Source organism: Dendrobates tinctorius, unplaced genomic scaffold, assembly GCF_039654945.1.
Source record: "Dendrobates tinctorius isolate UK_male_01 unplaced genomic scaffold, ASM3965494v1 ptg000158l, whole genome shotgun sequence".
NCBI lineage: Eukaryota > Metazoa > Chordata > Amphibia > Anura > Dendrobatidae > Dendrobates > Dendrobates tinctorius.
In genome coordinates this window covers 31,458,385-31,483,061 of record NW_027361825.1, presented here as the reverse complement: position 1 = coordinate 31,483,061, position 24,677 = coordinate 31,458,385, and the positions used below count along the sequence as shown (strand labels likewise).

General features: G+C 46.0%; 1 protein-coding gene across 1 annotated transcript in view; it reads right to left on the bottom strand.

The window, feature by feature from the left end:
• LOC141052043 (cytochrome P450 2G1-like) overlaps window positions 1–24,677 on the bottom strand; it is a 177,083-nt gene that overhangs the window by 12,500 nt on the left and 139,906 nt on the right. Inside the window, exon 8 of the mRNA XM_073549222.1 lies at window positions 6,247–6,388. Coding sequence (XP_073405323.1) covers window positions 6,247–6,388 — 142 coding nt within the window. The remainder of the gene's footprint in view (window positions 1–6,246; window positions 6,389–24,677) is intronic.

The following is a 24,677-nucleotide window of genomic DNA, read 5'->3' as shown; positions in this document are numbered from 1 at the left end:
CCACTATGAGGGACATCTGCCAAGTTTTGCGTGCCTTCGATGACTCCACGCGGATGGCCAGTGCAGATGATGCACTAATCAGCATGACTGTCCCCCTCATCTGTCTGCTTCAAAAAACCTTACAAGCACTAAGTGAGGAGGTTTTTGAAGAGGTTGAGGATGAGCAGTCAGAAATGCCATCTGCTTCTGGCAAGTCTGCGCAACGTGCTTCCACACAAAGGCCCAGGCAGGGGACACTTAGTGAGGAGGATGACGAGGAGTCAATGGAGGAGGAGGAACACATCTCTCCAGAGGAGGGAGGTACACAAGGCTCTAGTAGTCAGTGTGTACAGCGAGGGTGGGGTGATGCTGAGCAGGCAGAGATGCTGCCTCAAGCTGGGGACAGCGTTTCCGGTCCAGTGGGCAGTCTGCAGCACATGGTTGATTTCATGCTGCAGTGCTTGTTAAATGACCACCGCATCGCCAACATTCTCCACACGGCTGATTATTGGGTGTACACCTTCCTAGATCCTCGCTACTGGGACAACTTACAAAGCCTCATACCACAGTTGAACCGGGAGCGAAAAATGCGGGAGTACCAAGAAACACTTGTGCAGGCCATCATGTTCTCCATCCCCCCCAAAAGTGTTGCTGGTAGTGCTTTTCAAAGCAGCCATGTGGGTAGAGGCAGTGGAGGAAGCTCTGCACAAATAGGTAGCAGAGGCAGTGCCGCAGGACAAGGCAAGGCCAGTATGGCCCAAATGTGGAAAAGTTTTGTGGGACCGCCACAAACGGCTACACCATCACAGACGGCTCCAGTCAGCAGGAGGCAACGTTTCCGTCAGATGGTGACAGACTACTTGTCTTCCCCTGTTAGTGTTCTCCCAGACGGCTCTTCCCCCTTCAAGTATTGGGTCTCTAAGCTGGATACATGGCCAGAGCTTAGCCAGTATGCATTGGAGGTGCTGGCTTGCCCTGCTGCCAGTGTATTATCGGAACGTGTCTTTAGTGCTGCAGGTGGTGTGGTAACAGACCGTCGCACGAGACTATCCGCCGATAATGTTGACCGGCTTACTTTTCTGAAAATGAACAAGGCCTGGATCTCACCTGAATTTGCCAGTCCTCTTCCAGAATAAATAATTGGCTGGCAACAGGATCCAGGTCTCCTGCTGTGTTCATGTTTCTATGACCTGAACTTTATTTCCTGGGCTACAGCAACGCCCGTTGTTGCTCAGAAGTGCTGTCCACACAGACAAAACACTCACTCATGTGAAAGTGGGGTTCGGTAACGTCAGCTGTTCCCCTGCTGTGTGTACGGCAAAGTGTCCTGCTCCCTCCACAGTCTAACAACCTCAGATATACACCTGGCTCCAAGTAGGCCTCGGCCTACTACCTGATTTTCCCTGGCTTCCAACAACGCTAGTTGGTCCTTGGAAGTGCTGTCCACCCAGAAAAACACACTTGTTCATGTGAAAGTGGGGGTCAGTAACGTCAGATGATCCCCTGCTGTGTGTATGGCAAAGTGTCCTGCTCCCTCCACAGTCAAACAACCTCAGATTTACACCTGGCTCCTAGTAGGCCTCGGCCTGCACCCTGATTGTCCCTGGCTTCCAACAACGCTAGTTGGTGCTTGGAAGTGCTGTCCACACAGAAAAACACACTTGTTCATGTGAAAGTGGGGGTCAGTAACATCAGCTGATCCCCTGCTGTGTGTATGGCAAAGTGTCCTGCTCCCTCCACAGTCAAACAACCTCAGATTTACACCTGGCTCCTAGTAGGCCTCGGCCTGCACCCTGATTGTCCCTGGCTTCCAACAATGCTAGTTGGTGCTCGGAAGTGCTGTCCACACAGAAAAACACACTTGTTCATGTGAAAGTGGGGTTCGGTAACGTCAGCTGATCCCCTGCTGTGTGGAGGGCGAAGTGCTGCTGCCTCCAAATTGTAACTACTTCAGATTTAAACAGTCTCTGATTTGGCCTCTGTCTCCACTCTGTCTCTAGTATTTCCCCTGACCTCCCACACCGCCAGTTCCTGCTCACAGTTGCCGTCCACGCATTCCACACATGTTCCTGTGTTACTGGGATTCTGTGACTTCAGCAGATCCCCCAATATGTGTCCGCCACTGTCTCCTGCGCTGTCCACCTTCCCACTGCAAGCGGTGGGAATGTGGACAGAGCAGGAGACAGTGGCAGACACTCATCAGGGGATCTGCTGACATTACAGAACCCCAGTAACACAGGAACACGTGTGGATTGGGCAGACGGCTACTGTACGCATAAACTGGCGGTGTTGGTGGTCACGTGAAATCCTGGAAACAGAGTGGAGACAGATGCCTAATTGGAGCACGTTGACAGTCTGTTGTAGCCTACAAACAAGCTAAAACTGCCACCAAGTAGGCCTCGGCCTACACCATGATTGTCCCTGGGCTCCAACAACGCCAGTTGGTGCTCGGAAGTGCTGTCCACACAGAAAAAAACACTCGTTCATGTGAAAGTGGGGTTCGGTAACGTCAGCTGATCCCCTGCTGTATGGAGGGCAAACTGCTGCTTCCTCCAAATTCAAACAACGTCTTATCTTACACTGCCTCCAAGTAGGCCTCAGCCTACAAAATGACTATCCCTGGGCTCCAACATCGTCAGTTGTTGCTCGGAAGTGCTGTCCACACAGAAATAAACATTCGTTCATGTGAAAGTGGGGGTCGGTAACGTCAGCTGATCCCCTGCTGTGTGGAGGGCAAACTGCTGCTTCCTCCAAACTCAAACAACATCTTATCTTAAACTGCCTCCAAGTAGGCCTCAGCCTACAAAATGACTATCCCTGGGCTCCAACATCGTCAGTTGTTGCTCGGAAGCGCTGTCCACACAGAAATAAACACTCGTTCATGTGAAAGTGGGGTTCGGTAACGTCAGCTGATCCCCTGGTGTGTGGAGGGCAAACTGCTGCTGCCTCCAAATTGTAACTACTTCAGATTTAAACATTCTCTGATTTGGCCTCTGTCTCCACTCTGTCTCTAGTATTTCCCCTGACCTCCAACACCGCCAGTTCCTGCTCACAGTTGCCGTCCACGCATTCCACACTTGTTCCTGTGTTCCTGGTGTTCTGTTACGTGAGCAGATCCCCCAATGTGTGTCCGGCACTGTCTCCTGCGCTGTCCACCTTTACACTACAAGTGGTGGGAATGTGGACAGAGCAGGAGACAGTGGCAGACACACATCAGGGGATCTGCTGACATTACAGAACCCCAGTAACACAGGAACACGTGTGGATTGGGCAGACGGCTACTGTACGCATAAACTGGCGGTGTTGGTGGTCACGTGAAATCCTGGAAACAGAGTGGAGACAGATGCCTAATTGGAGCATGTTGACAGTCTGTTGTAGCCTACAAACAAGCTAAAACTGCCACCAAGTAGGCCTCGGCCTACACCATGATTGTCCCTGGGCTCCAACAATGCCAGTTGGTGCTCGGCAGTGTCTTTGGCACGGGTACTCCCTGTTGCCCAGCCTGGTTCCAGCATGCCTGCTGTTTCCGGGTAGTGTCAAGGTCACTATGCCACCAATCCGTTGTCCTGTTGTCTTGCGGCCGGGTTAGCCGACTCTACGGTGCCTGCAGTTTAGGTGACTCCTATGTGGGCTGCGGGAACTGGCACTGAAGGCTGGATCCGTAGTGCCAATGGGACATGGACCCCCTGTAGGACTGTGGGTTTCGGTAACTGCGGCCAGCTTGCGGCCTGGCTACTTTGCTTTGAATGGGTACCTTCTGCTACCCACCCGGGTTCCAGCACTGTCTGCTGGTTCTCGCCAGAGCCTTTGGCCTAGGTGCCTCCATCTCGGTATCCGAAGTCCAGCACCGTCAGCTGGTCTTTAGTAGTGCTTTCTAGCACAGGTACCTCCTGCCTAGTAACCGTGGTCCAGCACCGTCAGCTGTTCCTCGGTAGTGCCATTGGCTCTTGTAGCTTTTGCTACCCATCTGGGTTCCAGCACCGTCAGCTGGTTCTCGGCAGTGTCTTTGGCACGGGTATTCCCTGTTGCCCAGCCTGGTTCCAGCACGCCTGCTGTTTCCGGGTAGTGTCAAGGTCACTATGCCACCAATCCGTTGTCCTGTCGTCTTGCGGCCGGGTTAGCCGACTCTATGGTGCCTGCAGTTTAGGTGACTCCTATGTGGGCTGCGGGAACTGGCACTGAAGGCTGGATCCGTAGTGCCAATGGGACATGGACCCCCTGTAGGACTGTGGGTTTCGGTAACTGCGGCCGGCTTGCGGCCTGGCTACTTTGCTTTGAATGGGTACCTTCTGCTACCCACCCGGGTTCCAGCACTGTCTGCTGGTTCTCGCCAGAGCCTTTGGCCTAGGTGCCTCCATCTCGGTATCCGAGGTCCAGCACCGTCTGCTGGTCCTTGGTAGTGCTTTTTAGCACAGGTACCTTCTGCTTAGTAACCGTAGTCCAGCACCGTCAGTTGGTCCTCGGTAGTGCCATTGGCTCTTGTTCCTTCTGCTACCCATCCGGGTGCCAGCACTGTCTGCTGGTTCTCGCCACAGCCATTGGCCTAGGTGCCTCCATCTCGGTATCCGAGGTCCAGCACCATCAGCTGGTCCTTGGTAGTGCTTTTTAGCACAGGTACCTTCTGCTTAGTAACCGTGGTCCAGCACCGTCAGTTGGTCCTCGGTAGTGCCATTGGCTCTTGTTCCTTCTGCTGCCACTACGGGTTCCAGTACTGTCAGCTGGTTCTCGCCAGTTTCTCAGCCTTCTTGTACCTTCTGCTACATTTCCAAGATCAAGCTTTTTGAAATTGTCTTTGGTAATCCTTATTGATCTCCATGACGACGACCCTGAAGACCACACCAAAGAAGACCAGAAATATGACCCTAAATAATATAACCAAGAGGACAAAGAACATGAAGACAACCACCAAGATACAGAACAGAAGACAGAAGAACAAGAAGCAGAAGAAGCAAAAGCAGAAGAACAGAAAGCAGAAGAACATTAAGCATAAGACTAAAAATCAGCATAGAAGATATCAAAATTATAAGCAGAAGAAGACTAAGCAGTAAATGGGGGTGAGTCCGTTCCTCCTCGTGGTGCCCCTGGAAAATGCCTGCTGCTGCAGGCCAAACTGAACGCGGACAAATCCTGTTGTAAATCTTTTGTGACAGGCAGAACGTAAGGTGTAATCTTATAACTTTTATAGATAAGTACTACAGGAATGCCTGTCACCATAAGAAAATGAAGAAAAAGAAGAATAGGAAGAAGATGAAGAAATAGCATATGAAAATTAATAATAGCTGAATAAGAAGAATATGAAGAATGGAAAAAAAAAATAATGGGAAGAAGGTGAAGAAGAAGAAGATGAATAAGGTGAAGAAAAAGTTGATAAAAAAAATGCTACTGCTTTACTGATCATGAAGGAGAAAGTGTGAGAGAAGTACAAAAGAAGGTGAAGAGCATGGAAGTTGTGAAACATACATATCTGACAAAATATAAAAAAGTTAACATAGTCAATATCTTTTTAACTCCGAACGTCTTGAAAAAAAAAATTGGAATTAATGCTATGCCATGTGATTTGAATAAACCACTATGCCTTTAATGTCTCCTCCACCTCCCACAATACATTCTACATGACTCTTATTTGTTTTCAATTATGTAGAATTAGCCAACAAGGAAATAAAGGGCTTTTTTTAATTCCGATACTGGAAGTCCCATTGACTTGAATGGGACTTCCGGTATCGGAATCGGCGATACCCGATATTTTTTGGGTATCAAACGGTATCGCTCAACACTACAGAACATACATTGCAGTAGGCCAACATTTCGAATTTTAAAATCATTTTTTCATGCTGGTGTTATAAAGTATCCTAATTTAGATAATGACTTTTGGGTTTTCACTGCCTTACCCTAAAAGCAATCAAGGCTGTCATTTTATTTGAATGAATTAAATTTGCAAAAGAAATTCATGAAATGCAAAGTGAATTTGATTCACCTTGATTCAATTAAATCGTGATTAAGAGCCACTCATAGCTTGTAGAAAAATATTTTTTAGATAAAAATAATGAAAATATTTCAACTATATTCAGTATAGAGATAGGAAAATTTAAGTTGGAAGGGGGTGGACTGAATACTATTCAGAGCCATGTATTTATTTAGTTGGCTGCTAGTTGCTTTCAGAAAAGCATTAGGAGATTCCGTGCATGCAGAATTTGTGGGGGATTTGAAGACATAGCATAATATATTGGCACCTGTAAGAGGAGTACTGTAAGTATAAAATATACAAACCTGCAGAAAGTGGCATAAATGCATTATGTTTCTTAAATGTATTGTTCTCATCCAAAAAGCGATTGACATTGAACTCTTCTGGCTTTTCAAATTGTGAAGGGTCCTTCAATACAGTTGTGAACATGACAAGAACCTCTGTACCCTGAGAAAAAAAGATAGAAATGAAGAATAAACGTAACACATGAGCTGTGATTGGTTGTGACATGGAACGCATTTTATGTCATACGACAGACTAAAGGCTGCCACAAGCAGCCCCTTAAATGGAATCTATCATCAATTTTTTTCTATGTAATCTGAGAGCAGCATGATGTAGGGACAGAGATGCTGATTCCAGTGAAGTGTACATACTTACTGGACTGTGAGCTGTTGTTTCAATACAATCACTGTTTTATCAGCAGGAGATAATCACTAGAAGATTAGGTTTTAGGTTTCTCATGCCTCCTAGCCCTCCTGCTGTGTAACCCCGCCCCCACCACTGATTGACAGCTTTCTGCCAATAAACAAAGTGCACAGAAAGCTGTTAATCAGTGGCGTGGGTGGGGTTACACAGAGCTTAGCATTTCTAGGTCTGCTAGGTCTGAGACAGAGAAAAACTGGATTTTATAAAAAAAAAGACAGCATGTAGCCCAGTAAGTGTTGCATCTGTGAAATGAGGGTCTCAGTCCCTACATCATGCTGTTTTCAAATTATATAATAAACTCCTGGTGATGGATTCCCTTTAAAGGGACTGACTCATCTTCAGGAGCATTCTGTTTCCCTGCCTTTTGCTTTCCTGGGGGGGGCAAGGTGCACTCCTGATGAGTGACAGTTCGGGTGACTAGCCCAAACTTTGCACTTTCCAATGCTGCCAGCAATCATAGTTTTAACTTTGCAGCATCAGAGGAGCACAGTTGAAGTCCAGTGATAAATTTAGCATTAGACCAGTGATTGCAACCTCTGTAGCAAAGAGCATGTATGAGCTATTTTACTTGCCTAGGAGACTGTTGATAAACTGCAGAAATGGCCGGTAGCTTAGACAACAAGCAATAAAACATAAAATTAAAAGTAAATTGTTTTTGATTTTACAAGTACTTTGGAATTTTAGCCATTTATCATGTTCAAATTACCTTTTCAGCCAGTTTTGGAGTGCATTTGCTAATATATTTGTGATCTGATCTTTAAGGAGGACTTTTTCCATGTATATTCTAGAAACTACTTGAATTATCCTTAACATAAAAATATGAATCATCTTTCCTTAGATCTCAGTGGTATACCGTTCCTCTGTTATTTCTCTTAGTATGTTTGAATAAATTGACAAATTGGGCATTTCCAGCAGGCGGCATGTCCCTCTGTTATCTGACATCATCCTATGAATGATGGCAGCATTAGACTGTACAGGTGCACACTCCTGTGACAATGGGAATGTTAACCCCCAGATGTTAGTCAATTCACGTATTATTCTGGTGGAATAACAGAGAAATGACTTTTATTTTTCCAATCTCTATAAAAAAAAATGCATATGTCAAAACGGATGAAAATTTTCCTTTAGGGCGTTGTCATCTTTTGTAAACTTCTGCTATCTAATTGTCCAAACTTGTCATCATCGGTTGCCTTGAAACCACTCAGCAGTTTGGTGGAGGGGTGTGTATAGTCGTAAAATGCAACTTAAAACCTGAGCTCTATGAAAACATTGGGGGAGTTACAGCCATGTAGAGTCACTGTGGGTAAATGTACATGGGGACAGCAATAATGGGAAGCTGTGGTTGGAGTTGGCTACAAGCCTCCTAATACAGCTGAACAGGTAGAGGATGAAATGCTGCAGCAAATTAAAAGGCAGCAAACAGTAATAGGGTTCATATAATGGGGGATTTAAACTCTCCAGACATTCAATGGGACATGGAATCTTCTGGTTGTGCTAAAAGCTGCAAGTTCTCATCCACAATTCAGGACAATTTCCTCTCAGCTGGTAGATGAACCAAGCAGGGGAGGTAATCTGCTGGATCTGGGTCTGTCAAATAGACCAGATACAATTTCAGGTCTACAGGTCTGGGAGCATTTGGGAAGCAGCGACCATAACATGGTAAGTTTCAATGTAATTTTCAATCAAACATTCAAAAGAGGAAATGCCAAAACCTGGAACTTTAGGAGAGCTGATTTCAACAAATTAAGGGAAGAGCTTAACTGTGTAGACTGAGACCATGTCATGGTAACTGGGGATACAGAACATAAACTGGGCATTTTTAAGGAAATACTATTAAAATCATGCGGAAAACTTATATCCTCTGGTAATAAAAAGTTGACCAGTTGAAAGACAATTAAGAAGAAAATTATTGAAGACAAAGAAAAGACTAAGATGTTAAACGGGCACTTTTCATCCATATTCACCAATGAACTGTCTGTCACAGGGATCATTCAACAAGGCAAAAATCAAAGTTCACTACCTGATATAACTAGTTTAACACAAAAATAAATACATATATATATCAGGGCAACTTAAACATTGACAAATTCCCCGACCCAGATGGCATTCATCCACAGATAATGAGGGAATTTAGCTCAATAATTGACAGACTGCTGTATCCCATATTCTTAGACTTTCTTGTAACAGGTGGTGCCACAGGATTGGATATGGCTCACATGGTACCAATATTTAAGAAAGGTAAGAAGGCGGATCGAGGCAACGACTGGGGGAAACTATATGCAGATGGTAAGGAATTGGCTAAATGACAGGAAACAAAGTCGTATTAAATGGTACGTTCTCTAAATGGGATATAGTCAGTAGTGGGAACCGCAGGGATCTGTACTGGGAGCAGTGGGGACCACAGGGATCTGTGCTAGGACTGATTCTTTTTTACCTATTTATTAATGACCTTATGGATGGGATTGAGAGTAAAGTGTCAGTCTTTGGTGACGACATCAAACTAAGTAGGATATTAAAATCTGACCTTGACATTAAAATATTGCAAAACGATCTGAATAAGATGACTGAACTGCCAAACATTTGAGATCTAATGTAGATAAATGTAAAGTAATTCACCTAGGACAGAGTAATCCTATTGATGCATATACATTAACTGGGAGTATACTTGGGACTACAGAACAGGAGAAGGACTTGAGTATTCTAGTTTCAAGGAAGCTGAGCAGCTGCAAAAGCAATAAGATTTTAGAGTGTATAAAAAGAGAGATAAAATCCCACAATCCCAACGTATTGTTAATAGGGATGGGCAAGCCCGAACTGTAAAATTCTAGACCCATACCAAACACATAGTGTTCGGTCAAAAGCTCCCGAACACGTGTTTCCATGGGAAACCCATGTTACAGTTTGGGTCCAGGGCCTGTAAAAGCATACAATTAATAATAAATATTATAATTATACTTACCGGACGCATCTGCTTCAAGGCCACCCATTAATTTCTGGCGGTTTTCGGCTTTTTCTGGCAGTGTCCTTGCGGTGATGTCAGGGTTCATTCCAGTTCACTGCCAACGCCAGCTGAAAATTGCCAAAGCGCCGAGCAGTGGAGTGAATAACCCGGAAGTTAATGAGCAGCCCCAGAAGTAAATACGGCCAGGAGACAGCAAGATGGGAGGACGCGTGTTAGGGATGGCGGAACGCACCAAGTAATAAAAAGATGGTAATAAGGTGCGTTCGCAGCCCGGGGTCCACCATGCAGAGATTGTAAACTGCTGCCCGGTAATGGTGAATGCCTGGTGTGTACAGGAAAGAACTCTGTTACCTCACAGAGCCGCACTACCACAGAACATAAATGACGGAGCCTGTTTAAGCTCACAGAGCTCGGCAAAGGGAGCGCTCAGTAAACGGTCACAGAACTCAGAGCCCCTCTAGACCTACTAAGCATGCAGCGTCACACCTGCGGATGCCACTAAAGGACACTGGCTACCGTGGAGTGCCGAGCATGAGCACTGTGGCGTACAGACAAAGCCACCAGTTGGCGCTGATGCCAGTCTCTGACTCTGCCTCCTACCTGCTCCTCAGCCTGGGTGCTTAACAGGCTAGGCTACACAGCACATGCGTACCAAGGGTAGGGGTTTCATAATGAGTCATTCACCTGAGACATACATACGTGCATACAACACTCATTCCACATAGTCTACACCATACGGCCATGTGATCCTTTTATAGGCGCAGCCTTCCGGGAGCTTCCTGATGGCCCAATCTGAGCTGCTTGAGGACCTGAGCATTTGACCTCTGACCACCAATGAGCGGTCATCTCACGGGCATGCTCAGATGGAGAAAAGCAAGACTTAGTCCCAGGAGCATCTGCTCGCCGCTGACTCATGCATGGTATAATAGCTGAGCCTGGAGGAGCAACCACAGACGCCTAGCATTAGCCTGGGCAAGACGCTGGGACCTACGTCTCTGCTGAGAAGCCTCCTGTGCGGCCGCAGAAGTATGGGAGACCGCAGAGGACATGGCTTGAGATTCCCCCTGTGCAGTGGGGGAAACTCGACGCCTAACAACGTGTTGTAGGATCGATAAGTATAATTATGTTTATTATTAATTTTATGCTTTGTTTTACAGCCCCCACCCCATCCCATATCTGTAAAGTCCAAGCTCGGGGTTCGGACGCAAGTTCGCGTAATCTCCGGCCCCAAGCTCTAACTTTACAAAAAGCTCAGTTCAAAGACGGGCAACTAGATTATTACAAGGGATGGAAGGCCTCTCATATGATTAAAGGTTGGAAAAGTTGGGCTTGCTTAGCTTAGAAAAAAAGACGCCTCAGAGGAGATCTCATTTACATGTATAAATACATGAACTGGGGGAAGAAGGAAAAGATCCAATAAAGGACAATAGAGTGTCAAATAATCAAAATGCAAAAAACTTTATTCTTATGTAAACAGCAGACATGAATGCAGTGGTTTAAAAGAACCTGGGCAAACATAAACCCTCACAACAAAAGGCAGGCTAGATCAACATGGGTTTAAGGACATGAATATAAAATGAGTGACTCTTCAGCCCTGTAGCGCATATGTCAGCTGCAAAATAGTAATGAGGAAACCATGTGAGTGCCAAATGACCACCTAAATGACCACCTAATTGCATTACCTAGATATCACCATAGTATATGTCCTCAAGGCACCAATATATAAATGAATTACCTTAAATGTAAAAAGGATATCCCAGTGAGGTTTGCCCGCCTCCCCTACCTACGTTTCGGATTGATCTCCTTCATCAGGGGGCGTAACAATAGTATAACAATAGTAAAAACATGGCATTATATAGAGAAGGAGCAGGAAATCATCATATCATTAGGGGACGTTATGAATCCATGGTAACCAGGACGCCAATTGCCCGTTCCAGACGGGGGGGGCAGACGCAGGAAACAACGCGGTACCACGTGATCCCATGTCGACCGCACCATGAGCGTGATGACAACGGCACCATGGCAACCAAAGACGTCTAACCGCACTCGCCGGGAAACAGGTCAAATCACGTGATCCAGGTCCAGCAAAGAGGTCGGCGTAACAAATCAAATCAGCGCATGTCACCAAAACAAAGTACTGCTATAGCAAAACAACCTGTCTCCCTGTGACAGACACGGTGGCCAATGCCAGACACACATAGGGCCCCATGTGATCAGGGGCCCCATGTACTTATGCACTGCCCTCATAAGGGCAAACAGGGAAGCAGTGGTATGTATTAAAAGGAATGGCAACATAATGATGACAAAAAAAGGGGAAGATAACAGAAGGAATATCAAAAAATGGCAGCATAATAATAATGATGATGACAAAAAAGTGGGAAATAACAAAAGAAATAGCATCTATAATATAACGGGCTAAGCGTCACTCTGTCTGAAGCCTTTATAGACTGCGCAAGTGCGACATGCCTGCGCAGTACAGAGTGACGCTCCAAGCGTTATATTATAGAATCACCTCTGGCGCCATCATGGTGGTGTGGGTCATGGGGAACTCCCCAAATTACGTCAGTGACCGCACAACTCACTAACAGGCGCCGGAAGCGATGCTCCGGCCGCACTCGCATGGGAGACATGCACAAGTGTCTACACTGACCTGTCATGGTTTCTGTCAGTTGCCGGGGGGTCTGGGGGTGTCACGGTGCCAAGCTCCAGAGCACGAGTGCGCACGGCCTGTCTAGTAGACTGTGCGCAGGGCCTGTGTCACCACTACACACCGGGGAGGGGAAGGGGAGCTGCTCCACATCTTCCCTCCTCATTGTGATCAGCAGACCTGGGGACTCTCTGGCCGGACTGCGAGGCAGGAGACGTGGCAGGGCCCGCCGCTGTGCTGCATGTATTGTGTGGTTCCCGGGCAGCGCTGCCCCCAGATGTGAGGTAGAGGGGGTTAACATTACATGACTGCTGGATCAGTGGCTCCATGCATACCAGGATTGGGGGGAGGTGAGGGGACCATATATACCAGAATATGGATGAGGGGGCCATGCATACCAGGATAGGGATGAGGGGGCCATGCATACCATTATACGGATGAGGGGGCCATGCATACCATTATACAGATGAGGGGGCCATGCATACCAGGATAGGGATGAGGGGGCCTGTTGCGAGTTCATTTTTCGGTCCACCAGTTGTGAGTTCTCCTTCCAGGCTCCCTCTGGTGGTAACTGGAGGTAGTGAGGCTGATTTAATCAGTAGAAATTTGCCACCTGATAATGAGGATGACGATTGGACCTCAGGAATCTCAGACTGTATTTTAGACAGCCGACGCCCTAGTCTGGTGCTGATGATTCCTTCTGGCTTGTCAGTTCTTGTTTTCAGCTCTGTTCCAGTCATCTAAAGCTAAGTTTTCCTGCTAATGTTCACACTTTATTTTGTTGGTCTATTCAGTTTTTTGTGTGGTCAGCCAGCCCCGGCTGGGGCTGCGCTAAATTTCCACTCTTATTTATCTGTATTTGCCAATTTGCTTTTTGTCCCTTATTAGATTGGCCTCTTTTGCTCTGTCTCAGAATATTTCAGAGTGCTGATAAAGTGGGAGAAGTCTAGTGACTTCAGGGTTAATTTTGCTATCAGAAGTGTTGGACTTTATTTTTGTAGGGTTTTTTGCAGATTGCAGACAGTGTCTTTCCTTTCCTATCCTTTCTAGTTAGTTTGGGCCCCATCATTTTCTCAGCCTATTTTCCTGCCTGTGTTTGTGCTTTCATCTTGTTTCACCGTCAATACATGTGTGGGGGCTGTCTTTCCTTTGGGGTCTGCTCTATGACAGTTAATTTTCCGCTTTTCTTGCTTCAGGCTTATTTAGTCCTCCGGCTGTGACGAAGCGACTAGTACCATCTTAGGTACGCTCCACGGCTGCTGCTAGTTGTGTCGTTAGGATCAGGGATCTGCAATCTGCATAGTTACCAACCTCTCTGGTTTTCTGTGACTTAGCTTGTTTTGTTTTTTTTCTCCTCGGTGACCCATTCATAACAGAATCACCAGCAATACTGCAGATTCTAGGGTACTCAAAAGCAGGAAAAAGTTGTTAAAAAAAAGAAGGAAAAAAAAAGTGTCAGAATTTTTTATTTATTTATTTATTTTTTCCTCTTTTTTTTCTGGGGCCATAAGAGGATTTTTTTTTCCTAATGGAGATTAAGCAATTGTCTGATCGTGTGGAGCAACTTGCTGCTGAAGTACAGGGAATTTCTACCTACCTCATTCAGTCACATGTTGCTGAACCCAAGATCCCTACTCCTGATGTGTTTTCTGGGGATCGGTCTAAATTTCTGAATTTTAAGAATAATTGTAAATTATTTCTTCCCTTAAAGCCTAACTCATCGGGGAGCTCTGTGCAGCAGGTTAAAATTGTCATCTCCTTGCTGCGCGGCGATCCCCAGGATTGGGCTTTTTCTCTGACACCTGAAAATCCTATTCTGACTAATGTGGATGCATTTTTTCAAGCGTTGGGGTTGTTGTATGATGAACCTAATGCCGTTGATCAAGCTGAGAGAACCCTGTTGGCATTAAACCAGGGTCAGGATCCTGCAGAGTTATACTGTCAAAAATTCCAAAAGTGGGCGGTCCTTACTACATGGAATGATAGTGCGCTGGCAGCTCTCTTTCGGAAAGGTTTATCAGAGACCGCAAAAGATGCTATGGTGGGATTTTCTGTTCCCTCTGGTCTGGATGGCTCTATGTCATTAGCCATTCAAGTTGATCGGTGTTTACGTGAACATAAAACTACACGGGAGGCGCTGCCACCTTCTGAACAAATGTCTGAACCTATGCAATGTGATAGGGTGTTGTCTAGGGCGCAACATCAGGAGTTTAGAAGGTGTAATAAGCTGTGTTTTTTCTGTGGAGGCGCCTCTCATACTATTTCTGTCTGCCCTAAATGAGAGAAACGTTTTGCACACACATTCGCTGTGGGCAGTGTACAACCTAAGTTACTTTTGGCAATTACTTTGATCTGCTCCTTGTCCACGTTTTCCACTAAGGCTTTTGTGGATTCAGGAGCAACTCTAAATCTGATGGATTTGGACTTTGCTAAAAGTTGTGGTTTGTCCATGACGCCTCTGCAGACGCCTATTCCTTTGAGGGGTATTGATGCCACTCCTTTGGCAGAGAATAAACCTCAGTTTTGGACCCAGGTGATAATGCGAGTTGCCCCAGACCACCAAGAAAATTAGAAATTTTTGGTGCTGCATAATTTGCATGATACTATTGTTCTGGGTTTCCCCTGGTTGCAAACTCATAACCCAGTTTTGGATTGGAAATCTGGGTCTGTGGTGAGTTGGGGTTGTCAATGTGTTCTTAGGGACGCTCCTGTTTTCTCCACCTCTCCTCAGTCTCATGATATTTCTGATTATCTGGCTGATTTCTCTGATGTATTTAGTGAGAGTAAGTCTGCGTTTTTGCCTCCTCATAGGAGTTATGACTGTGCAATTGAGTTGATGCCTGGGTGTAAATTTCCCAAGGGTCGGCTTTTCAACTTATCTGTACCCGAACATGATGCTATGCAGTCCTATATTAAGGAGTCGTTGGAGAAGGGTCATATTAGACCATCCTCGTCAACTTTAGGTGCTGGGTTTTTTTTGCGGCCAAGAAAGATGGTTCATTAAGACCGTGTATTGATTATCATTCCCTTAACAAGATGACTGTTAAATATCAGTACCCGTTACCTCTGATGTCTGATTTATTCTCCAGAGTTGAGAGCCTGCTGGTTTACTAAGCTTGACCTCAGGGGGGCGTATAATCTTATTCGCATCAAGCACGGGGATGAATGGAAGACGGCGTTTAATACTCCGGCGGGACATTTTGAGTACCTGGTGATGCCTTTTGGGCTCTCTAATGCCCCTTCTGTCTTCCAGTCCTTTATGAATTATATTTTTCGAGACTTTGTAGATAAGTTTTTGATCATCTATCTGGATGATATTTTGATCTTTTCTAGTGATTGGGATTCCCATGTGGAACATGTCCGGACTGTGTTCCGGATTTTGAGGGAGAATTCCCTGTTTGTTAAGGGATCAAAATGCCTCTTTGGTGTACCGAGGATTTCATTTTTGGGATTTATCTTGTCTCCATCGACTATTGAAATGGACCCGGCCAAGGTACAGGCCAATTATGATTGGGTTCAGCCTACTTCTTTGAAGGCTCTACAGAAGTTTTGGGGTTTTTCTAATTTCTATCGTAAATTTATAGGTAATTTTTCTAGTATTGTCAAACCACTGACTGATCTGACAAAGAAGGGAGCTTATGTGCTGAATTGGTCTCCTGAGGCTGTCTCAGCATTTCAGGAGCTTAAGCGGAGATTTACTTCAGCTCCAGTTCTACGGTAACCTGATGTCTCACTTCCATTTCAAGTGGAGGTAGACGCTTCTGAGATTGGTGCAGGAGCTGTTTTGTCCCAAAAAGACCCTGTGACTTCTAAGATGAATCCATGTGCCTTCTTTTCTCGAAAGTTCTCCCCATCTGAACGCAACTATGACGTGGGGAATTGGGAATTGTTGGCCAAGAAATGGGCATTTGAGGAGTGGAGACATGGGTTGGAGGGAGCTAGACATCAATTTGTGGTCCTCACCGATCACAAGAATCTGATTTATCTGGAGTCAGCTAAACACTTGAATCCTAGACAGGCTAGATGGACCTTGTTTTTCACGCATTTTAATTTTCTGGTCTCTTTTCTTCCGGGCACTAAGAATGTTAAGGCAGACGACCTTTCTAGGAGTTTCTTTGCTGATTCTCTTAATGTGACTGAGCCTACTACTATCCTAGGTGAGGGGGTAGTTCTTTCTGCCATTTCGCCCGATTTGAGACGCGCCCTGGAGGAATTTCAGGAGGATAAACCTGAGCGTTGCCTTATGGGAAGATTGTATGTTCCTGACCAGTGGAGAAAGAGAGTGATGTCTGAAGTCCATTGCTCCGCATTGGCTGGTCATCCAGGCATTTTTGGTACCAGAGATTTGGTGAGTCGGTCGTTTTGGTGGCCTGCCTTATCTTGTCATGTCAGGAATTTTGTACACTCCTGTGGGACTTGTTCTCGGTCTAAACACTGTTCTCGTTCTAGTGGGTTGCTGATGCCCCTCCCGGTGCCCAAGAGACCATGGACCCATATCTCAATGGATTTTATTTCTGATCTTCCTGTCTCTCAGAGAATGACTCTTATCTGGGTGATTTGTGATAGATTTTCGAAGATGGTCCATCTTGTACCACTCCCAAAGTTGCCATCTTCCGCTGAGTTGGTACCCTTGTTTTACATCAGGTGGTTCGGTTACACGGGATTCCTGAGAACACTGTGTCCGATAGAGGGGTCCAGTTTGTTTCCAGATTTTGGAAAGCCTTTTGTTCCAATCTGGGAATTCAGTTATCCTTCTCCTCCGCGTTTCATCCCCAGACCAATGGGCAGACTGAGAGAACAAACCAGACCCTGGAGTCTTATTTAAGATGTTTTATATCTGCTGATCAAGATGATTGGGTCTCATTTTTGCCCTTGGCTGAATTTGCGCTGAACAATAGAGCTAGTTCTGCCACTTTGTCACCCTTTTTCTGTAATTTTGTGTTTCATCCTCAATTCTCTTCAGGACAAGTGGAATAGTCATCCTGCCCAGGTGTGGACACTGTGGTTGTGAGAATGCAGCAGATATGGGACCATGTGGTGGATAAATTGTCACTCTCTCAGGAAAAGGCCCAGCGTTTTTCCAACCGGCATAGGACCATTGGTCCCCGGTTTAAAGTGGGTGATATGGTTTGGTTGTCGTCTAAGAATATTCCTATGAAGGTTGCATCTCCAAAATTTAAGCCAAGATTTATTGGACCTTAAAAGATTTTGGAGATTCTTAATCCTGTTTCTTTTCGATTGGCTCTTCCAGTTACGTTCAAAATCCATAACGTATTTCACAAAATACTGTTGAAGAGGTTTGTTGAGCCAGTAGTTCCTGTGGCGGCACCTCCTGACCCTGTTTTGGTTAAAGGCAATGTGGAATATGAGGTAGAGAAAATATTGGATTCTGGTTTGGTCAGAGGGAGACTCCAGCATTTGGTCAAATGGAAGGGTTATGGCCAGGAGGATAATTCTTGGGTCTCTGCCTCGGATATTCATGCCAATAAATTGGTTTGTGCTTTTCACCGGGCGCATCCTGATCGGCCTAGTGGCGTGGATGATGGTTCGGTGACCCCTCCTCAAGGGGAGGTACTGTTATGAGCTCATTTTCTGCTCCACCAGCTGGGAGTTCTCCTTCCGTTCTCCCTCTGGTGGTGACAGGAGGTGGTGAGGTTAGTTTAATTGGTATTGGTTTGCCACCTGACGAGGAGGATAATGATTGGATCTCTGGAGTATCAGACTGGATATAAGACAGCTGACGCCCTATCCTGTTGCTGGTGATTCAGTCTGCTTCTCAGGTCTTGGACTTCAGCTCTGCTCCATTCTTCTCAAGTTAAGCTTGTTTTTTGCTAATGTTCACACTTGCTCTTCTTGGTCAGCTCAGTTTTTGTGTGGTCAGCCAGCCTGGCTGGGCTGTGCTGAATCTCCACTCTTATTTATCTGTATTTGCCAATTTGCCTTTTATTAGATTGGCCTCTTTTTTGCTCTGTGTCAGAATATTTCAGAGTGCTGATATATTGGGAGAAGTCTAGTGACTTCAGGGTTAATTTTGCTATCAGAAGTGTTGGACATTATTTTGGGTAGGGTTTTTTTGGCAGATTGCAGACAGGATCTTTCCTTTCCTGTCCTTTCAAGTTAGTTTGGCCCCATCGTTTGCTCAGCCTATTTTTCTGCCTTTGTTTGTGTTTTCATCTTGCTTCACCTTCAATACATGTGGGGGGCTGTCTTTCCTTTGGGGTCTGCTCTGGGGGAGTTAGTTTTCCCTTTTCTTACTTTAGGCTTATTTAGTTCTCCGGTTGTGACGAGGCGTCCAGGACCATCGTAGGCATGCTCCACGACTGCTGCTAGTTGTGTGTTAAGATCAGGGGATCTGCAATCTGCATAGTTACCAACCTCTCTGGTTTTCTGAGACTTAGCGTGTGTTGTTTTTCTCCTCTGTGACCCATTCATAATACATGGTACTCATCATCCCTATCCTGGTATGCATGGCCCCCTCATCCGCATAATGGTATGCATCTGAACGAGTCATCAGTGCTGCTGGATCAATCCTGACAGAAAAAAGGACCAGTCTGTCGACTCAAAATGTTGATGATCTAACCTTCATTAAATTGAACCATGCATGGGTTTCAAAGGATTTTGTCCCACCCTCCCCTGCTGACAGGTAGGTTGCCAGAAAAATGGCTTGCTTTTGTCCTCCTCTTCCATGGTCTTCTTCAATTACTCCATTTGCAGCTGCTGAATGTCCAACATCAACATATGCCAATTTTTCCACCTCTCTAACTGGGCTGCCTCCCCCCACAGGGCCGGGGTCACCACCTGGCGCACGCACCCATGCGAGTGCTGTTGCCCTGGGCAGGTGGGTGGGCACACTCTTTGGCAACGGCACTGGCACAAGGTCCCTCATAGTAGAATCAAGTGTCTCTGATGGTGGGGGTGCACACCCGCCATCAGACACACCGGCGTACTATGAGGGGCCCTGTGCCACTGCCGTCGCCAACAAGTGGGCCCCCCCGCTTGCTCAGGATCACAGCACTTGCAAAGTTACCTAATACTTAATAAAATACTTACCTCTCCCTGCTCCACCGTCGTGACGTCTTCTGCGTTTCCTGACAGTGACATTCTGGTCAGAGAGCGCAATGACATCACGTCTGTACACCCTCTGCCTAAACAGTCCAAGTGCAGTGAGATGGAAGATGGGGACGACGAGGAGTCCAGACTAGTACAGGGATTCCGATACAAACCAGACAGGCCTAAATGCATCTGCACTAATACAGGGTGCAGCGGACCCAAGTAAAATGGCAGCTGCACAGGTGCATAAATACCAAATTTAACAGCCAGCCTACTATCAGGGATTGGCCGTGTGGTACACCAGTGCAGAAGAAATAATCCGCATGTGGCATTGTTCACACAGGGAATGCAGGGCTTCTGGTTCACAACCTCTTAGTAACACCATATAGTGGGGCTGCCCAGAGCCAACTAGAATGCATCCCGTGTGAACAGAGGCCACAAGTTTGCAGAACCATTTGGGCCCAACTGCACCCTGAAAGAAATATAAAAAGTGCACAAAAGACATATCAATATATGTGAGGTATTGGTTGATATTAAGGCCTTAATACGGAAGCTGGCAAACTGCGTCACAGGGATTCCCTAGCGAGAAGACTTATTTAATTGTTTTCAATGTTGGGACAGCTATTTTTGGGGAGCACTATACTCTGGAGAATAATATATGAGGCCCACCATACACTGGAGCATTCCAAAGGTGGACATCAGACACTGGAGCAGCATTTACATGGCCCATTATGCACTGGAGCATTAGAAATGGGGACCATTATATATGGAGCATTATTTGGGCCCATAACACATGGAGCTTCATCCATGGGGACCAACATATACTGTAGCATTATGTGGAGCTCATCATATACTGTTTCAAACATTATATGGGACCAATGATTTTGTATGGAGAAATATATGGGCCTCATTACTCTATATAGCGCACTATGCAGTGGCCATAATACTGTATGGAGTAATATACTGTCCATTTTTGGAGCTATTGGAGAATTTAAAATGGATATCAGTCATGTGATGTAAGAAGTGAAGTATTTTTCATTGTACTATACCGCTATTTCTCTGCCGTATCAGAGGATCATGAATTGTGGCATGTGTTAAAGGAGCCCATTGACACTCTTTGGCCCTGGGCCCACGAAAATCTGGAGCCAGCCCTAACCCCCCCACAACTTTAGCCAAATAACCCCCAGTTTTCAATGCCTAACTATTATTATAAAGTAAATTAAGGTTGACAAGCTTAAGTAATAAGAATTGATGTTTTTGGCATTAAAATGGGCACTGTAGGTGTGTTTCCTGTCCTCCACTCCCTGCCGGCCGTGGTTCCCCATTGACTTGCATTGAGTTTCGTGATTCAGTCGGCCTTCGACTTTTCATGATAATCGGCCGATTTCGTTCGACCCGACTTTTAAGAAAGTCGGGTTTCATGAAACCCGACTCGACCCGAAAAAAGGCAAAGTCACTCATCTCTAGTCACAGCCACTGCGACACATCCCCTTTAATACACCAGCCCAATACCGAGTAAGTGAACTCCACTTGCCCTGGGGGTGCTCCATTTTGGCATCAGTAACAGGATTATGAAGCCCGGTGCCACCGAGTCCTGTGTGCCGAAGATTTGATTGATTTGAGAAATGAGAAACCTAAAATGTGCAAAGGAACAGATTTATTGAATTGTGAATTGGACTGTGATTTTGAGCATAAAGATGTCCGCCATGGCGGCGAAGTAAGGTGTGCCATCGTAGGCGGCACCCCAGAAAGAGCGTGAAATGACAAGAACCTCCCCTGCCTATACTTCTATGCTACTGCGTCATGGCCGACCCAAAGAGAGGTCCGGATCTTAGCCTTGTATGACAGCAAAGGAAAAATACACCACCCCCAGGAGGGTGGAGAGAAGCTCCACGGTGGGAAAAGGAGCAAAGAGGAAGACACAGTACCAGGAGGCCATGATGGAGAGCAGCAGGAGGCCTGTGGAGCACAGTGGAGAGATGCCAGCTTCTCCAGGCTCCATGGAATCAGGCTCCAGACCTTGAGCAGACCTCAACCTGTTGCAGCTGGAGAAGGAAGTGGAAGAGCTGCAGCAGAAGATATCAGCAGAGACAGGCTCTGCTGGAGCGACAACGCCAGGCTGCCCAGGAGGAATCAGCCATCTTGGAACCCCCACCATTGGTACCTCCAGCCAGCCCTCAGGTACCTTCACCGCTGGTACCCACTTGTACATCCCCGGTACCACCATCACTGGTACCCGCTGCTCCACAAGTCTCCCCATCACCGGAGCCTGATAAGGATCACCGAGGCCCTGGAGGAGCAGGTATGTCTGCCGCCCCTAGGACATGGGAGGCCCTGCAAGGCCCAATCGGGACACCACCAACCCCAAAATCAGGTCAGGTCGTCCTAGATTTGGCGCCCATAGGGGGTTTCCTGTAACCTACTCCAATCCTAAAGTCACCTTCCACCGTGTGCAGAAGGCCGGCGGTCCTCAGGGAAGAAAGGCAGGGAGTTGATGTCCGAGGGTTCCCTCTGTCCACCGAGTTCTGCGCTGGCAGGTGCTCCAGTTTGAACGGGAGGAGAGGGAGCGCCAAAGACAGAAGCAGGCCCTGGTGGATCGGGACCTCTTCCACAAAAAGCAGGTCCAGCGGGAACAGCTGGAACACCGCAACCCTATGCGATGGGGCCAGGTCTTCTGGTTTGACACTGACCGGGGTTTGGCTTTATTCTGGACTCCAGGAGGGGTCCTGATCTGTTTGTCAATAGGCGGGATGTCGAATCCCACCTAATCCACGGGCACCCGGAGCATGACCTATTTGAGGTAGAGTATGTCTCCTTTACGCGCCATCTTGGTGACAGGGGATGGTATGCTCTCCATGTCCGTAGGATTCCCACCAAACTAATTGACCAGCAGGGGACGCAAGAACCAATATCAGAATTCATGCCAAAACAAAAAGTCTCGTCTGCCCACCAGGGGGCACCAAAGCAAGAATTAATACAGAAACAAGAAATCTCGTGTATCCAACAGGGGGCAACAGCAACAAACCCAATAGATGCTGCAATAAACAACCCTGCAGTGGGAAAAGCTCCTGTGCCAACCTCAGCATTGCCATAGGTTGCAACCCCACCAAAAGCTACTACTGTAGTACCAAAATCAGCAACTTTTACTGCAGCTCAATTAAATGAAGCCCTACAGCAAGTACTTCTGGATAATGCCAGTCACCCGTCCCCTATCAAGAAGACCACCCAAGTTTTAGCCTGGAGGCAACAAAAGCCAGATGCTTCAAGTCAATAGGAAGCAACACTAATCAGGAGAAATGAACTTGCACTTATGTACATAGTTTACCCAGGAGGGTATTTGAAAGAAGTTTTCCCTGTTTTCCAGTTTTTTTCTATTTAGGCACAGACTGTGGAGATCATGAACGCTGAGTGATCCAGACACTCTTATTTGTCAATAGTCAGGCACCTCTTTAGGTGCTCCTTCTTGGTTTTACTTGTGCCTTTTAGGAACATTAAGTCATCAAGTCTCATCAATTCATCATAACAGTAAACCTGAAGAAAACCTGTTGGGTGTGGCAGAAGACAGGGTCTAAAGGGCAAGAAAAAAAAAGAGAAGCCAGCGCTGCTGGTGGTCAGAACCCATAACATGAGGGGCATATGCACATATTAGCATCTAACTGTATTCAAAATGAGACATTTGGAAAAATATTGATCAATAAATTGAGCCATCCCGCTGCGCCAAGGCAATCTCATGTGGGGGGTCCTACTCTACATTTTTATTATTCACTGTGCCATAATGGCCTCCCAAATATTTTAAAGGCAAGACCATATCAAATGCAATCCATACCTGAAGCATATCTGCATCACTCCTGTGCAGCCAGATGAAGCAAGTGCAGATAAAGGCCAACCAGGTCTGAACATAGACATCTCAGGTTTGACCTCCACACATTGCCTGACCAGCAAACACAGATGAAGGGCGAAGCAGGCTCAGACACAGGTGCACAAATTAAACAAAGACTGGGGCAGGGCGGGGCTGCTGTGTGTGTGCACAGCAGTCTAGATCCATCACAATGAACACAGCAAAAAATGGCGAACAAAACCTAGCGCGCACGGCAACAGTGGTGGTCAGCCACAAACCAATGTGCAATAAAAAAAAGAGAGAAGCCAGCGCTGCTGGTGGTCAGAACGCATAACATGAGGTGCATATGCACATATTAGCATCTAACTGTATTCAAAATGAGACATTTGGCAAAATATTGATCAATAAATTGAGCCACCCCGCGGCGCCAAGGCAATCTCATGTGGGGGGTCCTACTCTACATTTTTATTATTCACTGTGCCATAACGGCCTCCTAAATATTTTAAAGGTAAGACCATATCAAATGCAATCCGTACCTGAAGCATATCTGCATCACTCCCGTGCAGCCAGATGAAGCAAGTGCAGATAAAGGCCAACCAGGTCTGAACATAGACATCTCAGGTTTGACCTCCACACATTGCCTGACCAGCAAACACAGATGAAGGGCGATGCAGGCTCAGACACAGGTGCACGCGGCGGGGTGGCTCAATTTATTGATCAATATTTTGCCAAATGTCTCATATTGAATACAGTTAGATGTTAATATGTGCATTGCACTTCATGTTATGCGTTCTGACCACCAGCAGCGCTGGCTTCTCTCTTTTTATATTTGTCTAAAGGGCAAGACCGGAATGTCCTGCAGCCCACCCAGGACCACCGTTGGAGGTTTTGAGCAGGTCCTCCACAAAGTAAAGGACACTTGAAGATACCCTGGCTGGGATAGTATCTGTCATTTCTCAGAAGAATATTTAGAATTGAGATATCCTCATTGATATCTTTTAAAAGCTAACTGAAAAGATGGTAACAAATTGCAAGCTTTTGAGACTACTCAGGTCTCTTCATCAGGCTAGACACACATTTCTCATTGATTACAGTTTTTGTACCAAGTAAAAATGTTATTGTGATTGTAATGTACTGTCTGTACAGTATAGGATGTTTTATAGTATTGAATATTGATATATTTTTGGTAACAGATACCAATTGATGTGCAATGTAACATGATAGTGAATCATAAAGCACTTATTGATAGATGTGAATAGGAATGGATAATTAGGGACCAAGAATGTTTATAATAAGTAGAGAACCTTAGATTGACGGTTGTCACTAAAGAGTCTTTGATACTGTGAAGGCAGATAAAATGTGAAGGAGAATAGCACTTTGAATTGGTAGTGAACCTTAGTGACGGTTACTATCAAAAGCACTTAATAGGATAGTGAATGCATAGTTATTAGATAAAATATTAGTATAAAATCAATAATGTTAAGCAACGTTTAAGTATAAGTGCCTCCCCTATTGGGAAGTTGTATTTCTTGTT